The following is a 25557-nucleotide window of genomic DNA, read 5'->3' as shown; positions in this document are numbered from 1 at the left end:
GAAACCCACCCACATTAAAAAGGAACCTGTTTTACTCTTTAGACTCAAATGTTAATCTTATCTAGAAACACCCTCACAGACACATCTAGAATAATGTCTGACCAAATGTATGGGTACCCTGTGGTTTAGTTGATAAATAAAATTCACCATCACAGCAAACTTTTTGCCCCCTTATACCATCACTCCATTTAAAATTCTTATTCTGCAAAGCTATACCTCATTTGCTTCCTACCACTTCTTTTTCTTTTTATTTATTTTTGTTTGTTTGTTTAGAGATGGAGTTTTTGCTCTGGTACCTAGGCTGGAATGCAGCGGCACTATCTTGGCTCACTACAACCTCTGCCTCCTGGGTTCAAGCAATTCTCCTGCCTCAGCCTACCAAGTACCTGGGATTACAGGCCACTGCCACCATGCCCAGCTAGTCTTTGTATTTTTGGTAGAGATGGGGTTTCGCCATGTTGCCCAGGCTGGTCTCAAAACTCGTCCTCCCGTGATCCACCTGCCTCAGCCTCCCAAAGTGCTGGGATTACATGCATAAGCCACCGCGCCTGACCCTACCTCTTATTAATACCACATTCTGTATCTACTTTCTTTAAATTTCTTCTAACCCATAAAATTATTTTCTTTCTAAAAGTCTCTATGCTGCATGCTGGTCCCTCTGCATTTCTGTGTCCCCTTAAGCCCAGCATAATCAATGTTTATTAAATAAATCAACTAGCTCTACACTGGGAAAGAAGAGTGGATTCAAAATAATGTTTTTAATGGCCAAGCATGCCTTTCATAAAAGCAAATCTCAAAATGGTTTTGCTCTAGAGGACAGAATATCATTGTTTTCTGAGAGAAATAGCCTTCAAATGGGACTATCCAATCCATTTCTTAAATCTTTAGAGTAGAAGCCTAGAATATTATGCATAGATATTTCAGCAGATCGCTACAAACTCAGCAGCTTCATTGGTAAAATTTAAATACCTATTTCAGATAAGGAGGAGCTTCAGTTTCAAAATGACCCTTATTTGACTTAGAAATAGAACTTACATAAATAGAGAAGATTATGTTCCTTCTTCCTATTTTCTGGTGCCTATTTTATTTAAGCCCATTTCTGTAATGCAAGTTGAAATTGATTCCGCTGAGTACCATGTGTTCAAGCCAAAGCACGCATTTAAAACAGGGGTACCTCGGTTAAAAACAATGGTACACACCTATAATCCCAGCTACTGAGGCTGAGGCAGTATTGCTCGAGCCCAGGAGTTCAAAACCAGCCTGGGCAACGTAGTGAAACACCTGTTTCTAAAAATAAAAATAAAATAGGAATAACAAGGTGAGGTGGATTTATAATATATCAGCCTAGCTGAGCTGGAACTAGTCATTTCCCCAAATCCTTCCGAGTGAGCACGGCTGCATGAGGTTTGGAAGGTTAGAGGGCAGCATCTGTCATACTTCTTCTGTGCTGGAAAATCAGTGCAGAGCCACAGACACTGTTGGAGATCACCTGCTCAGTCACTTTCTTAGTGTGGGGCAGCAGCCAGGACTTTATCTTTTGGCTCCCACCAATTCTCTTCCCGCCTCTCCAACTCCTGGACTACATGCATGCTGAGTTACAGGAAGAAAGACAGAAGTGGTGGGAGATTGTCATGGGTTCCAGCTCATCCTTGTTCTTCCCCACTTCATATCCATCTTTTTATCCTGACTTCTACCCCAGTGACTTCAAGCTCCAGCATCAGACACAAAGACAACCTTGCTTGGATTGCTTAATCAGGTCTCCCAAATGAGTAAGGACAGATTCCTATAATAAACCAAATTATTATCTCATTCATAGATGTTATCTTTCTCTAATTGAGCCTTGATCAATAAACTTCCATGGAATTTTCTAGCAAATTAACAACTCTTCAGACAGATGAAATTCTTAGAAAGTTGGCACATCCATAATTTAAAAAGAAGTTGTAAACTTTTAAAGTTGAGGTGATGTCAAATTTCATCTTTTGAAAAAATCAGAAACCTGGCATCTAGTGCAACACCATTTATAGTTTTAAGTACCCTGATCAGCCCACCCTCTGAAAACAATTAAGATTATTCAGCACCCTAAAGGAGCAGGAGAACACAGAGACATCATTGAGGCCCTTTTAACTTTATAGATTTTGCTAACCTAGATGCAATTTAGCTTCAGTTTTCATGGCCTCCTGGGTTATGGGCACAAAACAAGTCTCACAGTTCACTGAAATGGGGAGTCTTAGAGACCTCACAGATGAAATTGCGTTCCCTCAAGTACTAAAGCCTCAGGGTAAGGGCGAAATAGAATCTAATCTGCCTACTCCTCCCTACCTGGCCCTTCCACTCAGAGGACAACAGGGGATGTTGCCTGTCTTGAACCTCAGCACTGAATAAAAAGGGAAAAAATACATCTCTCTACCACTTGATAACTTCAGACTGGCCTTCACTGTGGTTTGTAGCCTGGCTGAATTAATATGACCTGGAAGGGCCTAAAACTTTAAAGTTTACAGCGGGTCCATGTTCATGGTGGCACCAGTGAGTGATGGAAACAAATGTCAATCCTCTCTAGAGAAAACCATCTTAAATGCAGATAATTTCTGCAGACAAAAAAATCCAAGCAACATGAACTCACGGTCAAGAAGTACAAAACACACTCAGAAACTAGGCACCATGAGCAAGAGAGCCGGCAGGAAAGCAAGGAGGCCAATGTAGACCTAGAAAGTCTTCAGTTACCAGAATTAGCAGAGGGAAAAAACAAAGTATGCTTGCCATGCATAAAGAAACACAAGAATAAATTAAAAAAGTAAAAAAATAAAGGCATGTAAAAATAACTAAAAAGGAAACCAAATTTCTAGAAATGAAAATATAATCTCAAAAAGCAAAATTGCAATAATATGGTGAGAAATAAAGAGAAAAAAATTAATACGAACATATATCTGAAGAATTACCTCAAGAGAGACAGAAGAATAGGAATTCTACAGTAAGAACGTCTAAACCAAGTCACAGAATGAATGAGGAAAGACAAGGGCAAGAGCAGTTTTTAAAGATATATCAGCTGAGTATTGTCTTCAAGTGATGAAAGACACAAACCCAGAAATTTACAAAGTTAAAAAAATTTAAATACTGCAAATGAAGTGAAATTTACATCCAGACATATCAGAATGACCCCATAGACCAGCAGAGATAAAAAATAAAATAAAATAAAAATAAAATAAAAATAACAGTAAGAGAGAAAAAAAAAAAAGTAGAAGTTCTGGGATTGAAGTTAGACTGACAGCTGACTTCTTCATCACAACAATGAGAAGCAGAATCTGGAGAAGCAATATCTTCAGTACCTGAGAGAAAATGAGTGTCAGTGCAGTATTGTGGATATAGCCAAAATCCCTCTCTCAAAGGAGGGCAAATTAAAGATCTGTTGCACAGAAACAAAACTGGGGGCTTATGTCAGAAGACATTTACTGAAAGAAAATATCAAGGATTCTTTTGATATTGGAAAGCCTATGGTAACAGAAGGAATAACTAAAGAAAGAGGTAAATAACACAGGCATATGTAAATGTTGACTGTATAAACAATAGTCTTTCAGGATTAAAGAACACAAAACCAGGATGCATAATAACAATAGCACATAAATCAAGAATAGTAAATTTGGACAGTTAGATTAAAAAGAAAATCCATTAAAGACTCAATATTGTTAGTATTAACTCTCCCCAAAATTTATCTTTGAATTTAACACAATCCCAGTGCAAATCCCAACAGGTTTTTTTTAACTGACAATTTGAAGATTTATATGGAAAAGGGAAGGACTTAGAATAGTCGAAACAATCTGTTTTCCTTTTGCAAATGTTAAGGGACTCATACTATTTGATTTTAAGGCTAATTGTAAAGCTAAGAGAATTAAGACAGCCAGGTAGTAGCCTGAGGCTAAACAGACCACATAGTTTAGAAATAGACCCACACATATATGCTTAATTGATTTTCCACAAAAGCATCAGTGCTGTTCAATGGGAAAAGAATTATCTTTTCAACAAATGGAGCTGGAACAAGTAGATAAAACTATTAGAAAAAAATGAACACTATTCTTTCATTCAAGATGATGGATCTTAAATTTAAGCATAAATGTTAAAACTGTAAAGATTCTAGAAGAAAACATGGAAAGAGTATCTTTGTGACCTTATGGTAGTCAATGGTTTATTAGAGAAGGCATAAAAGTACTAAATATTGCAAATATTGATACAATGAAATTTATCAAAATTTTAAGCTACTCATTAAAAGATACTATTTAAAAATGAGAAAGAAACTCATGGATTGGGAGAAAATACTTGAAATATTTATGAAAAAGAATTTTTACCCAGGATATTTAACAAATTAATCACCAAAATACAAGTACCCCAATTGTAAAAAGGTTGGATGAGGGATTTAAATAGATCCTTCCAAATAAACATATTTGAACAGCCGATAATCACATGAAAAGATATTTAACATTAGTATCAGCAAAGTGAAAATCATAATAAAGTACTATTTTATTATGTAGCCACCAAAATTTCTATGAAAAAGGCACTCAACATCAACAGTGATATGAATGTAAAACTGCAAAACTATCTTGGAAAACAGTTTGACAATTCCCAGTTTTATTATTCATTTATAGCGGTGTAACACATTACCCTAAAACTTAGCAGTTTAAAACCACAGACATTTCTTATCTTTCATTTTTCTGTAGGTCAGGAATATAGGTGTAGCTTAGCTGATGCCTCTGATTCAGGATCTTTTATGAGGTTGCCGTTAAGCTATTGGACAGGGCTGTGATCTTACCAAACACTGGACTAGGGGAGGATCCATTTCCAAAGACACTCTGGTGGTCATTGGCAGGATTAAGTTCTCTGGAAACTGTTGGACTGAACACCTTAGTTTTTCATGGGCTCATGGCCTCCCCTCCCTCAATTTCTTGGGCCTCTCCACAGGACAGCTATCCACAGAGTTGCCAGCTTCGCCTTGGATTGAAAGAATGAGAACACAAGCCTAAGATGGAAGCCACAGTCTTTTTACATCTTAATCTTATGTGATATCCCATTAATTTTGCTATATTCTATTTGTGTAGAAGCAAGTCACTGTGTCCAGCCCACAGTGAGGAGAGAGAATAACACAGGGCATGAATACCAGGAGACAAGGATTCCTGGGGACCATCTTAGATGCTGCCTCACCACACACAGTAAAGACATGCCCATCTTATAACCTAGTCATTTTACCCAAAGCTGCCTATTCAAGAGAAATGAAAACTTTGTCTCAAAAAGACTTGTGTAAGAATGTCCACAGTACTTTCTACAAAATAGCCACAAACTGGTAACAACCAGATGTCAATTAACAGTAGAATGGGTAAACAAATCATAGTCTATTCAAGCAATCAACCACTACTAAGCAAAAAAAAGAATGAACAACTGATGAACAGAACCATATGGGAGAATCTCTGAAGTTTCAAAAATCACAAAAGAGTAAAAACTATAATTCTCATTACATGAAGTTCTAAAACAAGCATGACTTATCTGTGGTGCTAGAAATCAGAAGAACGCTTGCCTCTGCAGAGGGGTGGGTGTGACTGCAGACAAGCATGAGGTGACTTTCTGGGGTAGTGGTATTAGATGCGATCGTGATTACCTGAAACTATATACTTACCAAAATCCATCAAAGCATGTTATTAAGATTTGTGCACGTTACTGTATGTTTTACGTCAATAAAAACTCATCTGAAATGTTTAAAAATTCACTTATATGAAAGATATCTAAACCGTAATGGAATAGTTGATATTTAAAATGACAGAAAACTGTGTCCAAGCCAAATAACAGAAGCATAGTGAAACAACTATACTAACAGGCAAATAAATTTTAGGGCAGAAAGAACTAAAAGAAATAGAATCAACTATATATTAAGATAAAGAAGGCAGACCAATTCTAAGCTGGTATGTATCTAATAACATACCTCTTTTAATAACTGATCAATAAAACGGATAAAAGTAGGTATGGATATTCAAAAAAATTTGAGTGGAACAATCAGATATCTTGAGTTAATAAGACATATAACATGCCACCAGCAACTGAAGAACACACATTCTCTTCAGACAGGCATGGAAGATTTATAAAAATTGATATATACTGAGCCAAAAAGGTAGTCTCAATTTTTTTTTTTTTTTTTTTTTTTTGAGACAGACTCTCACTCTGTTGCCCAGCCTTGAGTGCAGTGGAACAATTTTGGCTCACTGCAGCCTCCACCTCTAGGGTACCTGGGATTACAAGCATGCACCATCATGCTCAGCTAATTTTTGTATTTTTAGTAGAAATGGGGTTTCACCATGTTGGCCAGGCTGGTCTTCAACTCCTGACCTCAGATAATCTGCCTTGGCCTCCCAAAGTGCTTAGGATTATAGGCATGAACCACTACACCCGGCCTCAAGTTTTAAAGAATTAATGTTATACAGAAAATGTTCTCTACTATAAGATTGTCAGTTCAAAAACAATGTTCAAAAGTTCAAAATAAATTAAATGCTAGCAATATCTAGAGATCTATACTAACAAATCTTACATATTTCAAAACTAAAGAACATCCTTTGTAAAACTCATAGGCCAAAAGAGAAGTCATACTAAAATTAGAAAATATTTATATCTATATTATAAATATTCCTTTGGGATGCTATCAAAGAAAAATCCATAACCTTAAATGCATATATTAAAATCAGATAAGGCAAAAGTTAACGAAACAGCACATTTTAAAACTTAAAACAACTGTAGAATTAACTGGGACAAGAAGACAGATAAATTTATGAACTAGAAATAAAGAAAAATAGATCAGATTGACAAATCCAAAAGTTAGCTCCTTGAAAGGACTAATAAAATAAACCTCTGGCAGTTTTATTCAAGGGAAAAGGAAGACATGAATACAAATATGTGGGACCTAAAAAAGAGACAGCTACAGGGAGCATTTTTTTCCATTTTTAAAAATTTTTATCAGTGCAAAGGAGAATAGCAGGGGGCATTTTAAAAATGAGGATATTATTTTTGAAAAACTTTGTCAACAAACTTTAAACCTTTATATGAAATGGAAAACCAAAGCTAATTTACAAAAACCTACTGGAGAAAAAACACAGACCCTTTATGAGGCGATAATTTTTTTTTTTAGTGGAAAATTCATGTATTTTTCATGCCCAGAGAGTTTATCAGTGTGTTTAAACACACAAGGCACAAATAATTCTAATCTTTCATAAACAATTCTGGATTATAGAAGAATCACAGAACCTGACAGAGGTATTATAAGAAAGAAAAATTATAGAATGTACTCATTTATGAATACAGATGCAAATTACCAAAAAATATGAAATGTTTTAAAAAATATTAATACATAATGACAAAGTTGGGCTCAAGCCAAAAGCACAGAGTGAATAATTATTGGAAAATTAATATAATTCACCACATTAATATATTAAGGAGAAATATATAATAGTTATTCCATTATATATTATAAAATAGTACTGATTAAATAGTATTTGATAAACTTCACATTAATTAATGATAGAAATTCTTGGCAAAGTAAGAGTAGAAGAAAACCATCTTATTTTGTTAAAAGGCATTAGGAGAGAAAAATCCTAGAACAAAAAATATAGTTAATGGTAAATTGTTGAAAGTTCTCTCTTTAGGGTGAGGAAGAAGCAAGGTTTTCATTTCTTTACTTCTAATCAATACTGTATTGTATAGTCCTAGACAGTACAGTATAAAAAGAAAAAGCAATAGTATAAGAAATGACAGCTGGGCGCAGTGGCTCATGCCTGTAATCCCAGCAATTTGGGAGGCCAAGGCAGGTGGATCACTTGAGGTCAGGAGTTCGAGATCAGTCTGGCCGACATGATGAAACTCCATCTCTACTAAAAATATAAAAATTAGCTGCATGTGGTGGTGAGCACCTGTAGTCTCAGCTACTGGGGAGGCTGAGGCTGCAGTGAGCCAAGATTGCACCATCGCACTCCAGCCTGGGCAACAAGAGTGAAACTCCATCTCAGAAATGAAAAGATGTAAAACTTTGACAAATTAACATAATTTATAGTTGCAATGAAAACCTGAAATAACCTAAAGACGGATTATGAAAAACAGTTTTAGATGTTGACTTATAAGATCAACATACCAAAAAAGTCAATTAGATATCTATATTCCAGGGAATAGAATGAGAAATACTTTAAAAAACAAAATATTTTCAATAGCTTCAATGGATATACTGAGCCCACCTAGAGAAAAATGTTAAACTATTGAAATATATCAAAGAAAACATCAGTAATTAGAGACAGCTATAGCGTTCATGGATTGAATTTGAATACCATCCAAATTCCAACAGGATTTTATTATGAAATTTAAGTTCATTCCAAAATTTATATGCAAGACCCAAGAATTGCTAAGACATTCTTGAATAAGGTAGGAGGATTTGCCTTATGAAGTATAAAGAATTTTCAAACTAAGTAAGCTACAATATGCAATTAAACAATTTTTTGCCAAGAATAGAATAAAATAGACTAGAAACCCCCAAAAGAGAGGCAGAAAGGTATGGAAATATTATTTAGGATGGAGCTAAATATTGGCTTTTTCAACATATGTTGAGATAATCTGCATCTCTTTTGATCCCAACCTCAGACTAAACACAAAAATTAATGCTGGATAAATTAGAGACCTAAAGAAAAAAGAAAACCTAAAACCTTTGAAAACAATATAGAAGAGCTTCATGACCTCAGTATAGGGATGGATTGCTCAAGTAAGACACAGAAAGCACAATCCCTATTACAAAAGACCATAAATTTGTCTGCATTAAAATGCAAAACTTCTGTTCATCCACAGATGCTAAATATAAGAGACAAACCGCAAATGGAAAGAAGAAATTGATATACATAGAACTGCTTAATAGTTTTCAGATTCTATTAAGTATTCCACAAATCACACAAAAATTAAAAATTAGACAAAAAATAGAAATAAACAAAATAGATGAAAACATTTCACTGAAAAAAAATCCCAAATGGCTTTTAAACAAATGACAAGATGCTAAACTCCATTAATAATTAGGGAAATGCATCCCATTTCACCTTCATTTTCTACTTAGCAGTATCAAATGTCAGCAAGAAAGTGGAACAGCTGGAATGTTGTACACTACTAGTGGAAAAGTCAGTTGGAGCACTTTGGAAAGCTTAATAAAACTGTAGATATGCAGATCCTTAGGAGTAGCAAGCTTACTCTCCCACGTGAGTCTGAAAGAGACTTTTGCATTCAGGCATCAGGAGCCACACACAAGAATGTTCATCGCTACACCATTTGTAAAAACAAACCCCGGAACCAATCCAGTGTCCAACAGTGGAATGGACAAATAAATTATGGTATATAATAACAGCAGGGAAAGTGAATATATTACAGCTAAGTGCTAAAATGTAGAATAATCTCAGAAACATCATACTGAGGGAGGAAAAGGAAAGTCATTAAAGAATTATATATGTGGAATTATTCTGTGTGTAAAGTATGTAATAGTAATATGTTATTTATGGATGCAAATTTAGACATATTATAAAGAAAAGCAGGAAAACAGCAAGCACAAAATTCCTAATAGTAGTTACTCCCGCGGAGGGAAGAAAATAGAAGGGAACAGGAAGAGGCGATCAGGCTGCTACAAAATTTGTTTTTCCTTAAAAAAGATGGTAATTATACAAAACTGTTATCATTCTTTATAACCATGTCAGAAAGCACTGTCTTTCTCTCGTTCCCTGCCCCCACCCGGCCCCCCAGCCAAGATGGAGTCTATCTCTGTCTCCCAGGCTGGAACGAAGTGGCACAACTTCGACACACTGCAGCCTCTGCCTCCTGGGCTCATGAAATTCTCCTGTCTTAGCTTCCCAAGCAGCTGGGATTACAGGCAGCTGCCACCATGCTAAATTTTTTTTTTTTTTTTTTTTTTTTTTTTTTTGTATTTTAGTAGAGACAGGCTTTTACCGTGTTGGTCAGGCTAGTCTCAAACTCCTGACCTTGTAATTCTCCCGCCCTGGCCTCCCAAAGTACTGGGACTACAGGCGTGAGCCACTGTGCCCAGGCACCACTGTCATTCTTTATACTGTATTTATACTTTCGTATTCTTCTGTGTCTATTCATAAAATTTAATAATTCAGATTAAGAATCAAAACATTTTAAATTAGAAAGCAATAAAATCAGAAGCCTTGGCAACCACTGTCCAGGTTAGGTAGAACAGCAGCTGTCCCTGTAGACAGCATCTCTATCACCACATTCACTTTTAGGCCAGTGCCACATACCACAATTTACTGTTCTGAGAATGGCATTTTACTTATATCTTTCTTATGGGTCACTCATTGTCATTGCCTATTTAGTCTTTGTGGGGGTCACTTGAGTTTATGACCCTTGGACTGGCACAGTGCTTCTGAAAGTGTGGCTTTCCAAACAAGCAGCATCGGCATCACCTGGGAACTTGTTGCAAATGTGGATGTTCGGGCACCCCTCTAGAACTTACTGAATCAGCAGCTCTGGGAGTGGACCCAGCACTGTTTTCACAAGCCCACCAGGTGATCCTGATGCTCACATTGGAGAACCATTCTTCTAGAAGACATGACACAGCCTGGCCCAGCCCAGCTCTGGCCCCCATACTTCCTAGCCACTCCTCCTTTCTGCATCTCTTTATGAGGCTCTTCTTTCTCCTCTGAGAGGAACCTTGCACTTTCTCCTAATGGAAGTCATGTTCATTTCCAAGACCCAGCAGGACCCTTAATTGCCACCCCATCAGGAGGAAACCTTCTTCCATTTTTCCTTACTATGTGCTATCTAAACAATTGTGTTGTGATTATCAATCTATGGGTAGAGGTTGACGGACATCACTTTAGAAGTGATGCTCTCTGCAGTTTTCACAAGGCTTTTGTAGGAGTGTATTAGTCCATTTTCATATTGCTATAAAAAACTGCCCAAGGCTGGGTAATTTATAAAGAAAAGATGTTTAGTTGACTCACAGTTCCCCAAGGCTGGGGAGGCCTGAGGAAACTTACATTCATGGCGGAAGGTTAAGGAGAAGCGAGGAACCTTCTTCACAAGGTGGCAGGAAAGAGAAGTACCAACCAAAGGGGGAAAGACCCTTATAAAACCATCAGATCTCATGAGAATGCACTATCATGAGAAAATCGTAGGAATAACCATCCCCTGATTCAATTACCTCCCACCAAGCCTCCCCCATGACACTTGGGGATTATGGGAACTACAATATGAGCTGAGATTCGGGTGGGGACACAGCCAAACCACATCAAGGAGCTTTATCTCAGTGGAAAGATCAGCATGTGAACAAAGTCTGTTAAGTCTGCCTGAACATCAAAGGACATTAAGCTGGACTATACAACAGAAAGCCTGTTAACTTTTTTGTCTCTGCTTCCAGGAAATCATCATCTCTGTTGTGTTGCAGCCTTTCACAATACAACACTTTCAGAGTAGCATCCTGTCTCAGCGCCCTGGTTCCTTCATGGCTGAGATGAGGGGAAAGGCAGGAGTCATTTCTGAGCCTGCCCCTCCAGCCTGGGTCCCTCCTGCTAATCTCAGAGGCCTAGGGAGTAGGCAGGAATAAAGGGAATTCTAATACCTGTCTGAAATGCCAGTCAGTCCTGCATCTGATCAAGTTCCGTAAGCTCCATACTTTTTTCTACTTCAAGCTTTCTTCTTCCCCAAACTATTGTGTTTATACTGAATCATTCACTTTGAACTCTATGTGCCAAGTGTGAACAATTCCAAATATCCTAAATTTGATATTGCTGATGTAGACTGTTTAAATAACTTATGAGAAATACTGAATAACATGAAGTATGCACCACTCAGCCATATGTAGTACTATTATCTCACTATTGTTTACATAGATTGGTTTTATAAATGTAAGCATTCATTTCTTGAAAAAAGAATTACAGAAAATAGGGGTGAAGATACAACAGATGGAAAGAAATACAGTTTTTCTGGAACTAATATGGTATAGTAAACAAATACTGGCTCTAGAGTCCACTAAATTCATTTCAAATCTTGATTCTGCCATTTTACTAGAAGGATAGCCATGAGCAAGTCACTGTAGCTTTGATTCCTTGTTTGTATAATCAGGAGTACAGAAACACCAGATTGATAGATTTTGGTGAGGATTAAACGAGGTAACACATGTAAACCCCTTAGCAGTGTCACCACCTAGTAAACTCTCAATAAAATATAACTGATGTTTATGGCAAGAAATAAGAGAGCAGAACAGATCAGAACAAATTCCAAATGGAGTTCAGATCTCTCCTAAGGAACTTGTAGAACATATTCTACAAGTTTTGATAAGTAACATATTCAAAACTTACTTCAGGAAGATATATTTTTGTGAGAAGTTCATTGGGAAAAAGGAAAAATTAGAGACAAAACTTGGGAGAACAGTTACAGTAGTCCAGGTTAGAGGTGACTCTTCCACAAGCCCTCCCAGTGATTCTGATGCTCACATTTGAGAATCATTCTAAGAAATTTTTGGAAGAAAAGAGGAGGGAAAGGAAGAAAAATTTGCCCATGATCATTTAGTGGCCAGTCCCCGGTTTGATTCTGAGAATGGAGAAGTTCTGACTTAAAAGCTGAGTTAATTAATGAAATAAGGGAGGGAGGGAAAAAGGAAGAAAGAGAAAAGATGACAGGAGGACTCTCACCTGGAGAAAGGAGATGATGGCATTGCCACTGATAAGGGGTGTGCAGATGGTATTTTAAGAGTGCAAACCCATGCTACAAAGAGAAAGGTATCAGCATTAGTGGAAACGGAAGTCGTCTTTAGAAAACCTAGGAAAAACTGTGTACATCAGTCAGACGGTATAGGAGTCGAAAAATAGAGAGTGGCAGAAACCATCTTCATAACTCAAAAGGGAGAGGGAGTCAAGAGCACAGGGGCAGCTCCACGGAGTTGGATTAAGGTTCCAGACCAGGCTGTACTGCACAGACATCACTTTCTGTTGCCCATCTCCTCCTGCTAATAAGACCCCTGCTCCCTGTTGCACTGACATTATCAAAGTGAATGCAAATGAGGTGAACCACAATAATGGGCAGAAGGGCACCTGGTCCAGCACAACCTGGTGAAGGTCTTTAGAGGAGGGGAGGTGGGGAGTGGGGCATTTTTGCCACACACAAAGGAGTGAGGCCACAGAAGAAAGAATTTTTTACAAAGAAACTCAGGCCAATCCTTTCCTAAGTACTCCAGGACTGTTGCTGCTCATGATGACTTTTAGTTGAGTCATTGTAGAGCAAAAAAAAAAAATCAAGGGAGAAGGCTGGTGCCTAGAAGCAGTCCTCAAGAACCTTGACCCCAGAAATATGGATGAGCTCTCTCTTGGTGTTTGTATAATGTGGCTGGGGGCTGCTCCATGGTGGGTCTCACTGGTCAGTTTGCTCTGTTTGCCACTTACTGAGGCCCAAGAGGCTTTACCCTACCCAGAGGCAATGACAAAACAGAACAGAGAGTCAGCAGTGGGCAAGGAGAATGACGTTTCTTTTTAACAGTCAGAAGCACAGAAATTAAACTCGGGAAATGGGTCTGGATCACAGTGTTTTGAGAACCACTGCTGAGGTCTCTGTTCCTAAGTTAGGATACTTTCTTTGTAACAGAGAGGAGGATCTTCATACATTCCTATCTGGTAATAGCATTAAAATCAATTGGGTATGATGGTTCAGGCTTGTAATGCCAGCACTTAGAGAGGCCAAGGAGGGAAGATGACTTGAGCCCAGGAATCTGAGACCAGCCTGGGCAACATAGCAAAACCCCATCTTAACAGAAAATTTAAAAATCACAGCAAACTGACACAAGAGCAGAAAATCAAACACCGTATATTCTCGCTCATAGGCAGGTGTTGAACAATGAGAACACATGGACACAGGGAGGGGAGCACTACACACTGGGATCCGTTGGGGGGAAATGGGGGAGGGGCGGGGGGGTGGGGAGGTGGGAAGAGATAGCATGGGGAGAAATGACAGATACAGGTGAGGGGACGGAAGGAAGCAAAGCACACTGCCATGTGTGTACCTATGCAACAATCTTGCATGTTCATCACATGTACCCCAAAACCTAAAATGCAATTAAAAAAAAAAAAATCAATGGCACGTGGTGGCACATGCCCAGCCATTCAGGAGGCTGAGGCGAGAGGATCACTTAAGCACAGGAATTTGAAACAGCAACAGGGTGAGACCCTGCTTCTAAGAAAAATGAAAATAAAATCTAGAATATTTAGGGGATGGTTGAGTTTTAATTTTTTTCTTATTATATGAATTAGGCAAAAAGCTTTCTGAGGAGTATTATCTTGTTTTGCCATCATAATTAGCATAGAATGTGGCTGATTCTCCTCTCAATTTATTTTTTATCTTACATACCATAAAATTCACTCATCTGAAAGTTTTCACAAATACGCAGAGACCTGTCACCACCCTTGCCATCAAGTTCCATCACCCAAAACATGTTTTTCTTATGCCGTCAGTCTTATCCCTTTACAGTCAGACCACCTCCCCTCCCCAGCCCCTGGCAACCACTGACCCTTTCTGCAATGCAGAAATGACAGCTGCATTGAAGGTTAAGGCCTGAGGCTTCATTATGATTGGCTGGTATTATAACAATAGTAACAGCAGTAATAGTATTATATAACACATATTTGCATGTCTATTGTGTCAGGCACTTTTGAAGCACTTTATAGATGAGGAACTAGGGCCTTAAGAAATTTTAGAAAGGAAAGAGGAAGTCAAGGAAAAAAGACTGCCAGAGTCATTTAGTGTCCACCCCATGGCTTCACTCCAAGCACACTGGACTCCTAGACCCATTTTCTTAACCTCTATCTGATTCTGCCTCTATGGAAGACAGAAAAGCAGGACAAAGTAGAAGGGATACCTACCAATTCCAGGAAGCTCAGTTTAGATCCAGGATTGCCTTACTCTTACAAAAAAAGAAGGAAAAAAAAAAGCTTATATAAGAGTTTGATTAATTATACCAATAAAACAACAACTGGATATAAGATAAAATGAAACCAGGATCCTAGAACACCTTCCTTACAGCCTTTGTAAAATGCAATGAAGATAAAGCCTAGACCTATTTTGTTCCCTGTCATAAACTTGACCAGGTGTGTAAAGCAAAACTTTAAAAAATTCTCTGATCACATATTGAAATGCTCTGTCAATGTCCTAGAGCATAAACTTCCTTTTGTATTTATTAAAAAGACAAAGGGATCTTTATTTGTCGTCATGTGTTTTTCAGGTTGGAGTCCCCAACCCGGTCTCTAGTGATGGAGGCCCCAAAAGGAGTAGAAATCAATGCAGAAGCTGGCAATATGGAAGCCACCTGCAGGACAGAGCTGAGACTGGAATCCAAAGATGGAGAGGTGAGGGGTGAGAAGGACAGACGTTCAAAGAGCTACAGCTCCGTAGGCCAACCCATCCCTCCAACAGGCCAACCCTTCCCATATCTGGTTGGCCTCGGAGTTGAAACAACGAAAGGAGCCAAGCAGGTTTTATTTCTGAAACAATTAACTGAACAGCATGATTACCAGCCAAACCCACAATCCATCAGCGTGATGATTTATTTGCAAAATGCAGAGATAATGGCATGTATTCCAAGTACAGAATTACATGACCATAAAAAAATGAATGCCATTTTCAAATTCTCTCTTGTCACCTTAAAATAAGATTTTGTTAGTCAACATAATTAAGCTGTATATATTATACACATCTGGCTAAAGATGAACTTAATTTACTTGTTGTTACTTTGTGTCACATGTTTCTGTTTTCATTGGAAATGAGGAGGCAGATTGAACAGCTGTCCCAATCAGAACAAGCCAATACTTAATAGGATGAGACTAGGCAACAAGGGAATGAAACAGTGCAGATATTTATTCTCTTAGGCTAACACAGTCACGGTTGGGTGAACAGAAATGTTGCTTGTGTTTTTGCAAGCAAGACAAGCCAATTGCCACCCACCCCCAAAATATTATTTGTCTGTAAACTTTTAAAAATGCCTTCAAAGTGTTCCAAAGTGAACTCTGCTACTTAATCATAAAAATAAGAGTAAAAATTCTGGGTTTTTTTTTTTTTTGGTAAGAAAAATGCTGTTCCACCTGACTATTCAATGAGAGTGGTTATTAGTCTCTACCTGCTTCTGTACATCCACTCTGTGGATATAAAAGTCCCCCTTTTGATTGGTATGGCATGTGCTATTTTGTTTTAGAAGAGATAGTCAGAGCATTCAATTATTAAAACTGCCTCTTCAAGCAGCCACAAACTGCAAACCACACATATAAAAATAGTGACTACTTCACATATGCAGTTTATAGCTGTCAGAATTTGAACTCTGGAGGAATCAGTTGTAATCATAAATCTAATGGCACCTTCCACCACTGCTTATTTTTATAGGCATGTTCTTCTCAAAGTATATTCTATAGACTATTGGCCCATAAATTGTTAGAAAAAGAAAAAAAAGCAGAAAGGCTCACTAGCATTTAAAAGTTGGAAAATGTTACCTACTCTATTCTCTTCTTGAACACTCACCTTGTACACAGTCGTAGTAGGATCTCAGAAGTCCATAGTAAAGAAAATTGTTAAATGCTGCATTTTCACAGTTATTCAACTTAAGGACTCCATTCACATTCTGTGTGACATTCTTTCACAAAATGCTAACATACACCAGTGCAGCATTATCTTGCTAGAATTTAAGCTTCTGTGAAGAGATGTTGTCTTGTTCGTGTCCAAATCCTCAGTACCAAAAACAATCAACACATAACCTGTGCTCATTAGATTTAAGTTGAACATTCATTTGCTGTTTCTGAATGTCAAGAGAAGAGATGACAGCCTCTGACTGATCCTCTCCTTCCCATTCTCTCTTTAGATTAAGTTAGATGCTGCGAAAATCAAACTACCTAGGCTGCCTCATGGATCCTACACGCCTACAGGAGCGAGGCAGAAGGTCTTCGAGATCTGCGTCTGCGCCAATGGGAGATTATTCCTGTCTCAGGCAGGAGCTGGGTCCACTTGTCAGATAAACACAAGTGTCTGCCTCTGAAAGACTATCCATAGTGGACATTGTCAGCAGCATCAAGGCCTTTTTTTGGCTTTAGACGCTGGCTGCCAGCTATTTTTACTAGAACACAGAAAGCCTATCAAAGACCTTTTGTGTGTGTGTATGCGTGTGTGTGTGCGCTTGAGTGTGTTTGCATATGTGGGTGGATATAAATATATATAAATATATATAAATAAATATATATATCCTCTGTATAAAATGAGGTTTCAGTACAAAAGGAACCATGGGTGACCCTGTGATAGCCACTGTCATTTTCCATCCCATCCCCACCACCTACGTGACAAAAATCTAAATACACATCCGTCCTAACATTCCCCAGACTATTCAGAATCACACAGCATGTTCGACACTGACGAGCTTCATCTAGATGTTTGAGCAGCCATGTATCTTCTCCCTTAGTGTCATTGTGAGGGAGTGATGGCGGGAATCTCAAAGCTGCACTCAAGCTCTGAGACCTTTGTATCAAAAATAGGCATTTGGTTTCCTGTTTTAGCTTTAGTAAAGCTGGCTAACCTCCTCCTCTTCAAGGTAGGGACTGGCAACGCTGTAGAAGTCAGCCACAGGAACCCAAAATGGCTGCCCTACCTTGGCAGCCAAACATATTGAGGTTTTTGTAGTTGAATGAATGAGGAGGATGAATTTCAGCACATTTTGAACTACTCATCCAACTTCTGCTGTCTTGCTCCCTCAAACTCCCGGACTCTCCCACAATCAAATTAGGAGCTGTAAATCAGCACAAAATAAGATAACAGCTGTTCCTCAGTCAGCTGGAAACTACTCAGTGGGCTGACAGGCAATGAACAAATGGGTGATATGTCTCTGTTTAAAGGAAAAATGGCTTAAAAGCTGTTCTGTTCCCACTTCTGACTTTATCCAGTATATTTCAACACACAATAATCAGGTTATTCAAAATCCCCAAGAGCAGAACTCCTACTCCAAGAGAAGCCTGGATGTCTAATTAAGAGTAGCATCAGGAACCTAATTATGCTTACTATGTTTCTTGCGATTGGTGGGTAATGTAAAAACATGTCCTTTATTTTTAAAGGCATGCACAAACTCTCTGACTTTGATCTTCTTATATTTGTCCTGGGATATTCATATTCCTAAATCCACTAATGTGCTTTCTCTAAGAAGCACTACGTGCCACCAGAATTGCTCACTGAAAGATAATATAAACTAAGTCAAGTGTCTTTATGAGAATCACTGTGTCCCGTGGGGCCCAGCAGTACCTCCTCCCCTGTATGTAGAAGCAGCACCTGAATTCCCGCCATCAGCTACCTCTCATCACCCCACCTTCATCATCATGCTCCAGGGTCACCCTGGCCAGCTCTTGTGCTGGGACAGGGGATTACACCATCTCTGTTCAAAGAGGAGGAAATGTGCCTATGCCTTAAGTCAATGCACTCAGCAAGGAGAAGCACATCTAATTTATCTCGTTACCTATAGTTTATTTTGGGAGATTGGAGGAGGATGACTTAGTTATGACTGGACATCTTAACAGCTGATAGATAAACCAAATGGTTGGCAGATGAGGACTCTCAGGAGCCCAGAATGAACTCATCGCTGGCTTAGACTGTCCTGGATGCCATTTGGAAAGCAGTGGCCCTGCAAGTCTAAATGAAATTGTATTTGTAGGCCTGGGTGGCATTCGGGTTTGTTTTACTTTTCCCTCAGCGAGGTTTTAATTTTTCTTACTTTACAAGCAGGCGGTGTTTTGTACAGGAGATAAATAAAAGATCTGATATTTTTTTGAGATGACACTCAAGCGTCAGGCTGAGATTTGCACACACAGATGTAAAAGCAAGCTGTGTGTTGCTCGGTCACTTACAAGTAGATGGTGGGGGATGGGGGATGGGTCCTAGCCTGGCCAGTGATGAACCAGTGATGTTGCTTTTGGCATCCAGACCCCAAACTCACTCTGAGCACTCTCGCTCAGTATTTCATCCAGAGAGTTGGGCTGGTCATTCTTAGGGTGAGACCCAGTGATTGGTTGGTTTGCAGCACTAGGGTCCAAAAAGGAAAACCATAAAAGACATCAGATTACTCTGGATCTGTAGAATTAATATCCCACAGGGCCATGCTGTCAGAATCTGTATGTATCAATAGGGGGTTTTTCCAAGCCAGGAAAGGCCCTCCTTGGCTACTAGGATCACCTACCCCATATCATTCAGATAAACAATAATAGCTACGAGGTCGTTTGTGGCCAGATAGGTTAAGATGGGTGATTGTTTTTTAAGAAGACACTCTGCATTTTGCCATCTCAAGTTCATTATCTTTGGATGACAAAAGAGCAAAAAGTCCCCAGAACATTTTCCTTAGATATTGTTCTAATCACTACATGAAAGAATGAGGTTAGCACCAGATGTTTTATGCAAATAAAAAAGACTGGTGTGATTCCACATGCAAAATTTAATCCTAAGGGTGATGAGATCACAAATACAATAAAAATAAGAACAATCAACAGTATAAATCACATACCTGTTGGGAACAGATACGATAAAATTCTATTTTTCATTTATGCTAAGTGACCACAATATACAAAGTAATAAGCAGGAAATTTGGTATGGCTTAAATTATGTATTTCAGTTCAGATTTCAGAAATTGGTAGTAAAATGCATTCTAAGTTTCTCAATGTACATCTTTTTATCCCAACACCCTCAAACTAGAATATTTGTCCATGATCATGAGAAAAAATTTTACCTGAATTCTTGGGTGGGAAGAAAAGCTTTTACATTAAAATCTACTAACACCTACTTTTTAAAAAATGAAATTCTTTCTAATCTTTATATGTGATATTTTCTAGACAATCACACCTTTGGGTATATTAAACAGATGGTATCATAACAAAGAGTTCAAATGAACCTTCAATATACTAGAAGTTATAGTATGTTAATATTGTTCAGAAGATTTTTACAAATTAAAAACTGATTTCCAAATACATTCAACATTTACTTCTATTTGATATCTGCTCAAGAATTCATAGAAGTCTTAGGAAACTATTCAAGTATCACAGAGGCTTTCAAAAGCCCTTATGGTGACATCTACCAAGGTAAAAGCCTGACATGTGGCTTTATAATTGCTTTGTTATCCAAGGTATAAATGTTATAAACTTGAAGTGGCTTTGATCATCCTTCAGGTCATTTTCTCTATGGATAGAAATAGCATATCCAGCAACCGTAGACCAAAGTTTGCTTGAGGTTTGATCCTAGAGCAGAGGTCAGCAAACTACCACTGAGAAAAAAATCTGACTCACCACCTTTTCCTGTCAATAAAGTTTTATTGTCACATAGCCACATACATTCGTTTACATGTTTTCTGATTTTACACTACAGCAGCAGGGTCAAGTAGTTGTGTCAGAGACTATGTAGCCCACAAAGCATAGAATACTATTTAGTCCTTTACAAAGTTTGCTGACCCCTGACCTAGAGGTTTTTGTGGTATGCATTCGAGAGAGCAGGAAAGAACGCACATTTCCCAACAGCAGGGAGTAAGCTTATGTTTCTGTGTAGGCTTGGGAATATAGTTACTTGGCAAAGTGTTTCAGGAAGGAAGTCCTTCCTTACCCTACATTTGGAAAGCCTGCTTTCCAAGCCATGTGGAAGTAAGCGATTCACCTGCCAGAGAAACAGAGGCTCAGAAGATTCCTGGGAACAGGGAGGACAGAATTAGGGGAAGCCTAGTGGAAAAGGAAAGTTATGATCTTCCAAGACCCTTCATAGACAGATACATACCAAGTCCTGCAGTCCAGCATCATTGTGTAATGAGAAGTGAAGTAGGGGACCTATGGTTTACCCTGAGAATCTCTTTCTTGTAGAGACTATTTCTGCTGTCTATATTCATATAAAGTTTTCCACCTCACCCTCCCATAGTCCACAGGTATGCCCATTCCATGGTCCTCTGGAGAATATTTTTTACTTAACATGTCTTTTTCTCCTCCATCACTTCAGTTATCAACATTGCCACTCTACTTATTGTTCAAGCCACACCAGGCTTGAAGGGTTAGTGGGAATTATAAATAATCAGAAGTATTGGAAAAAGCATCTTAATATACATGGGAACAGAAAAATACAGTAAAATTCTTTTCATCAAGATGATTCTGGGAGGGACCAGATGAATGCCAGTTTGGTTTTATGTCTAAGAAGCTGGGTCTTTGTTCTGTGGTGTAGAAGGATGCAAACAACAACAAAAAAGACATCTTTTGAAACTTCAATATGAAGTTTAAAAAGCAAACAAACAAAAAAGTATCAGCTATGGATAACTCTTTGGAAGTATGAGTATTCATGATAAGGAGGAAGGATTTTTTAAATGTAAATGACCCCCATTTACCAGACCCTAATCAAAGGCACTTAAGGGAATCCCTCGGCCATTTATTTGGAAACAGCTGAAATAAAATTAAATTGGCAACACTGCCCTTAGCAGCAGCTAAATCAGAGGATCTTTCTTTGTTTATTTTAGGCCAAAAGTAGCATGAGGTTTGGACCAAAGAGGTAAATAGATCCATACCGATGTTTCAAGGCTCCATGAAAGATAAAAAATTTCATTAAACAAGACCAGTTAGTTCTCCCTCTTCCCCCTGTCCAAAGAAATCTTAGGCACAAAAAGGATAAGGAAACAACTCCTAGAATGATACATTTGCATGGTGCCCTAGTAGCAGATCAGGAAAAAGTTATAATAAAAGAAACAACCTTCGAAAACAGGCCTTTTATCTCAAAGATAAAATATCTGTCGCGCTCTTTCATCACTATCTTCTTGGTGGAAGGTTCCCCTAGTTCCAACATATCTCCATTAAAATAGTCAAAGCTACGGCATTGGGATGTCAGATGCATCTCTTTCTTTGTGGTAATCGGAATTTAAAATTATACAGTTGCCTCTGAATTTCTCATGCACAAAGCCAAGCCACTGATAAGAGATAAAGCGGTCTGAAGCCTGCTGCTTCAGCCAGCACAGCACAGCACACCACATGCGTTCGCACTTTCAAAAGCAATGAGATTTCTATGGCTCTTAAAAGCTTTCTTCATAATGGAGTCCTTGAAATTTCTCAAGGCAGGTCCGAATGGCAAAGGGAAAATAATGACTTGTGGGAGGTCTTCTTTTTGAGTATTGTTAGAGCACACATACAAACTTTTGGGGCAACCCATGCTCACATGTGCTATTTTCTTTGGTTCTCCCCCTACCTTTCTTTTGTAGATACTGACAGAATAGTAGGAAATTAGCATCCTCATTTGACAGAGAACAAGAATGTCACGAGCCCTTGATGCAATAGTGTGATGTCATAATACAGTATTAACGATGCTATCAAATCCATCAATCAACAGTCTCAAACCTTCCAACAGCAGTGCTCACTGCTGCTCCTCAACTTTAGCCCAGCAAGCAGTAATAAAAATCAGCACCCATTTTGAGATTTGCAAGTGAAATAGAACGAAGAAAAAGTCACTGTAAGCAAGAAGCATGTTTAGGGTCTAAATCCACCTGTTGCAACAGGAAGCAGAGTGGGGTTCCAAATGCCTCATTAGGCATGTGGACAGCCTCACTGGTGAGTGAGTTAATTTGGCTTCATCACTGAACATTAGCTAAGGTCAGCTTAACAACACAATTATGAGGCCAGCTTCTTTGGGAGAAGACAAAAGAAAACATCTGCTTGATCTAAAATCTACTCCACATGCCTAGAGTTGTCTAACAGTCCCTCACCTTCCAATGTCTTCACAGCCTACTTCTACATTTGGGGATTTTTGGTGAAATCAGAGGTAGCTCAGAATTTCATAAAATGAGGAATTCCAAACTGGTCTATTAGGGTCAACCCTGTAGCAAAAGGATTGTCTGAGGGCAGGAAGAAGACAGTGAAGGAAGACAGTGTTTCTCTAGTTCCCAGATTCATCTAATTCATGAGTTTCTAACATTTTGGGGGGCCCTAGATTCTTTTGACAATCTGAGCAAATCTATGAAACTTCTCCCCAAAAAGAACCATCCCACAAAATCTTGTAAAACCTCAAAGAGATTTTCCTGGAGCTAAAGCTTACCCTAAGACATGGGCAGAATTCTATTCTTCAATGTTAAGAATATTTATTAATATTCACTGAGCTATTGCTAGGCACTACGCTCTAAACATTTTACATGCATTCTTTTATTTCATCCTCCAAACAATCCTTTGAGTTGGGTTCTAATAGGGTTCCAACATACAGATGTGGAAACTGAGGCTTGGAGTGTCTAAGAAACTTGCCCAAAGCCACTAGCTAGAAAATGAGAGAGCTGGAATGTAGTTTTAACTCCTGACCACTCCGCTGTAAAGTCATCACATGTTGAACTATTTTTTAAGTTGTTGGGACTTGTCCCCTACTAGGTTTTAAACTAGATCTTCTTGGGCGGATGAGGCTATAGAACTTCTATGTCCCTGCTTTCTGTAGCCTCTCACAGTGACAGCATCCATACTAAAGTATAGATACCCGAGGTGAAAATGTAGAAAACCTCCCTGAATAACAGAATCCAGAACACCAAAAAATTAATTTGCTCTGTGTGTGCTTCTTAAGTCAAGCTTTAAAAAAAAAATAGATTGGAAAATACTTGGGTGGTTAGCCTCACATTTAGGAGAAAATTTTAATACTCAGTCATCTGTGGGTATGGCTAAGCAAGTCAGCATTTCCACACACATACATCTCTTTCCTTTATACTTCCCTTCAAAAGACAAACATCGTACTTTAGATGTTTTACACTATTTGGTCAGTATTCTTCTCTACCTTTACTTGTGGCAAAACTGAAGGGAGGGATCAAAGAAAAGAAAGCTTGTTTTTATCATTGTCTCTGTTTCCCTATAACAAAGAACTACCAGGGATTCACTGACTGCATTTAGGCATATAATGTCAGAGCTGAGCTGACCACTCAGGTTCTATAATGGCTTCAACCCCACACCTTGGCAGCCATCACTAATGGGCCATACCTCTCCCCAAGTGGAGAATTCTCCTCACCAGAGCACTCAGGCCATCACTACCAATTCATCTGAGTTGGAAATGAGACTCTTTTGCCAATTCTTATTTTTAAAGAGGCACCCTTTAGCCTTGACCCTGGCCTCCTACATTCAGCAATGAGGTTGGTGGTGTTTCAACTGGGAAAGGAGAAAATGAGTGCATCTGAAGTTCCTTACAGCCTGGTTCCTTTGGAACGCTTTCATCTTCTAAGCAAAGAGATCAGGCTTTGATCCATAAGAGCTAAAAGACCAAGTTGTTTTGAAGAATTAACTCATCCAGGGATCATCCTAACAGATTAGAAATCAGAATGCCCTTGTTTAAAGCCCTGCTGTCAACCTGCCTTCACCCAGAGCTTAGGGGGCCACAGCAGCAAAGAAGTTGGGGTCCATTCTGCTCTCATGTGCTTTTTCCACAACAAGTACCTGGTCCTCTGGGAGGAATGTGGATAGAGCTCCTCACCCTACCCAAAAGACTCAGCCTCAGTGCCAGTCCTTGACTGGTTCAACGCCCCCCACAAAACCTTAGTAAAGGGATGAGCCAAGAATGAAAAAGACTCTACAGTCAGTCAGTCAAGGATTTCTTTTTAATGGTGTAGCATCCAAATGGCAAGCCAAGAATAAATCATCATTAAAGGGTCTCAAGACTAACCTCACCAGAGCCAGAAATCTGGCTCTCTGGAAGAGATGGAAGATTCTAGAAAAGTAAAGGGAAGTGTTGGCTCATCTAAATTTAGTGAACACCAAACTGACTTAGTTTTTATCTATTGTCTCCATGAGGAGGGGAACAAAGTTTTTCATGTATCAACCACCTCTCTCAGTCAGGTTTCTCCCTTTTTGAGATTATGAAGAAGCTGAAACATACTTCTTTAAGGAGGTTGTGTTTTAGAAGGAAAAGGCAGAGGCCATCCACCATTATGCTAGTTAGATGCGCCTCTGAAGAAGCCAGATTCTGATGTTCTTAACAGACATTAATGGTGAGGTCATAATAGTCCCATTTGCTTGGAGATTTTGAAAAAGAAACTCCATTCCCATAAAGCAATTGAGTTGAGCCTTTGGGTTATTTTTGGTTTGGTTTGGTTTTTCTCTGGGTTTGGGTGTGATGTAAGAAGAGCATTTTAGTTTTGTTTTGAATAACATCAATCCTTGCACACTCTATGCAAAAATTTTGTAAGCATTGCAATAATGCTATGAATTACAAGGAACTATTTTAACTTTATTACACTTTCTGTATAAAAAATTTGTATTTAATATTATTTCGACTGCAGTCTTGTAAAGTATATTAATAAAAATAATGATTGGTAAGAAGGAAAGTACCCTTGTCCACTTCTTTAGGGAATTCCTCTCTCACAGATAATAAATCAGTCACTCCTATTGACTCTACTTCAGACATAAATTTTCAGATTAACATCTCTTCCATATCTTTTTGATAGGTTGGGTAAGCCATTTTGGCTCTCGGGAAGAGATTCACACAGGTTGCCTTATGAAAAGAGAGCTTACTGTAAGGTAATACATG

The 25557-nt window shown here is 38.5% G+C and overlaps 1 protein-coding gene across 4 annotated transcripts in view; it reads left to right on the top strand.

Annotated features, from left to right (window-relative positions):
• SGCD (sarcoglycan delta) overlaps nucleotides 1-25354 on the top strand; it is a 1061368-nt gene extending 1036014 nt beyond the window's left edge. For all 4 annotated transcript variants that reach the window (XM_010331598.2, XM_003943729.3, XM_010331597.3 and 1 more), the window contains 2 exons: nucleotides 15272-15395; nucleotides 16895-25354. In XM_010331598.2, coding sequence (XP_010329900.1) covers nucleotides 15272-15395; nucleotides 16895-17068 — 298 coding nt within the window. In that variant the 3' untranslated portion in view covers nucleotides 17069-25354. The remainder of the gene's footprint in view (nucleotides 1-15271; nucleotides 15396-16894) is intronic.
• The last annotated feature ends 203 nt before the right edge of the window (nucleotides 25355-25557 follow it).

Source organism: Saimiri boliviensis, chromosome 1 (genome assembly GCF_048565385.1).
Source record: "Saimiri boliviensis isolate mSaiBol1 chromosome 1, mSaiBol1.pri, whole genome shotgun sequence".
Lineage (NCBI taxonomy): Eukaryota > Metazoa > Chordata > Mammalia > Primates > Cebidae > Saimiri > Saimiri boliviensis.
Note: the sequence above shows the minus strand (reverse complement) of the source record. Positions and strands in the feature narration are given on the sequence as shown.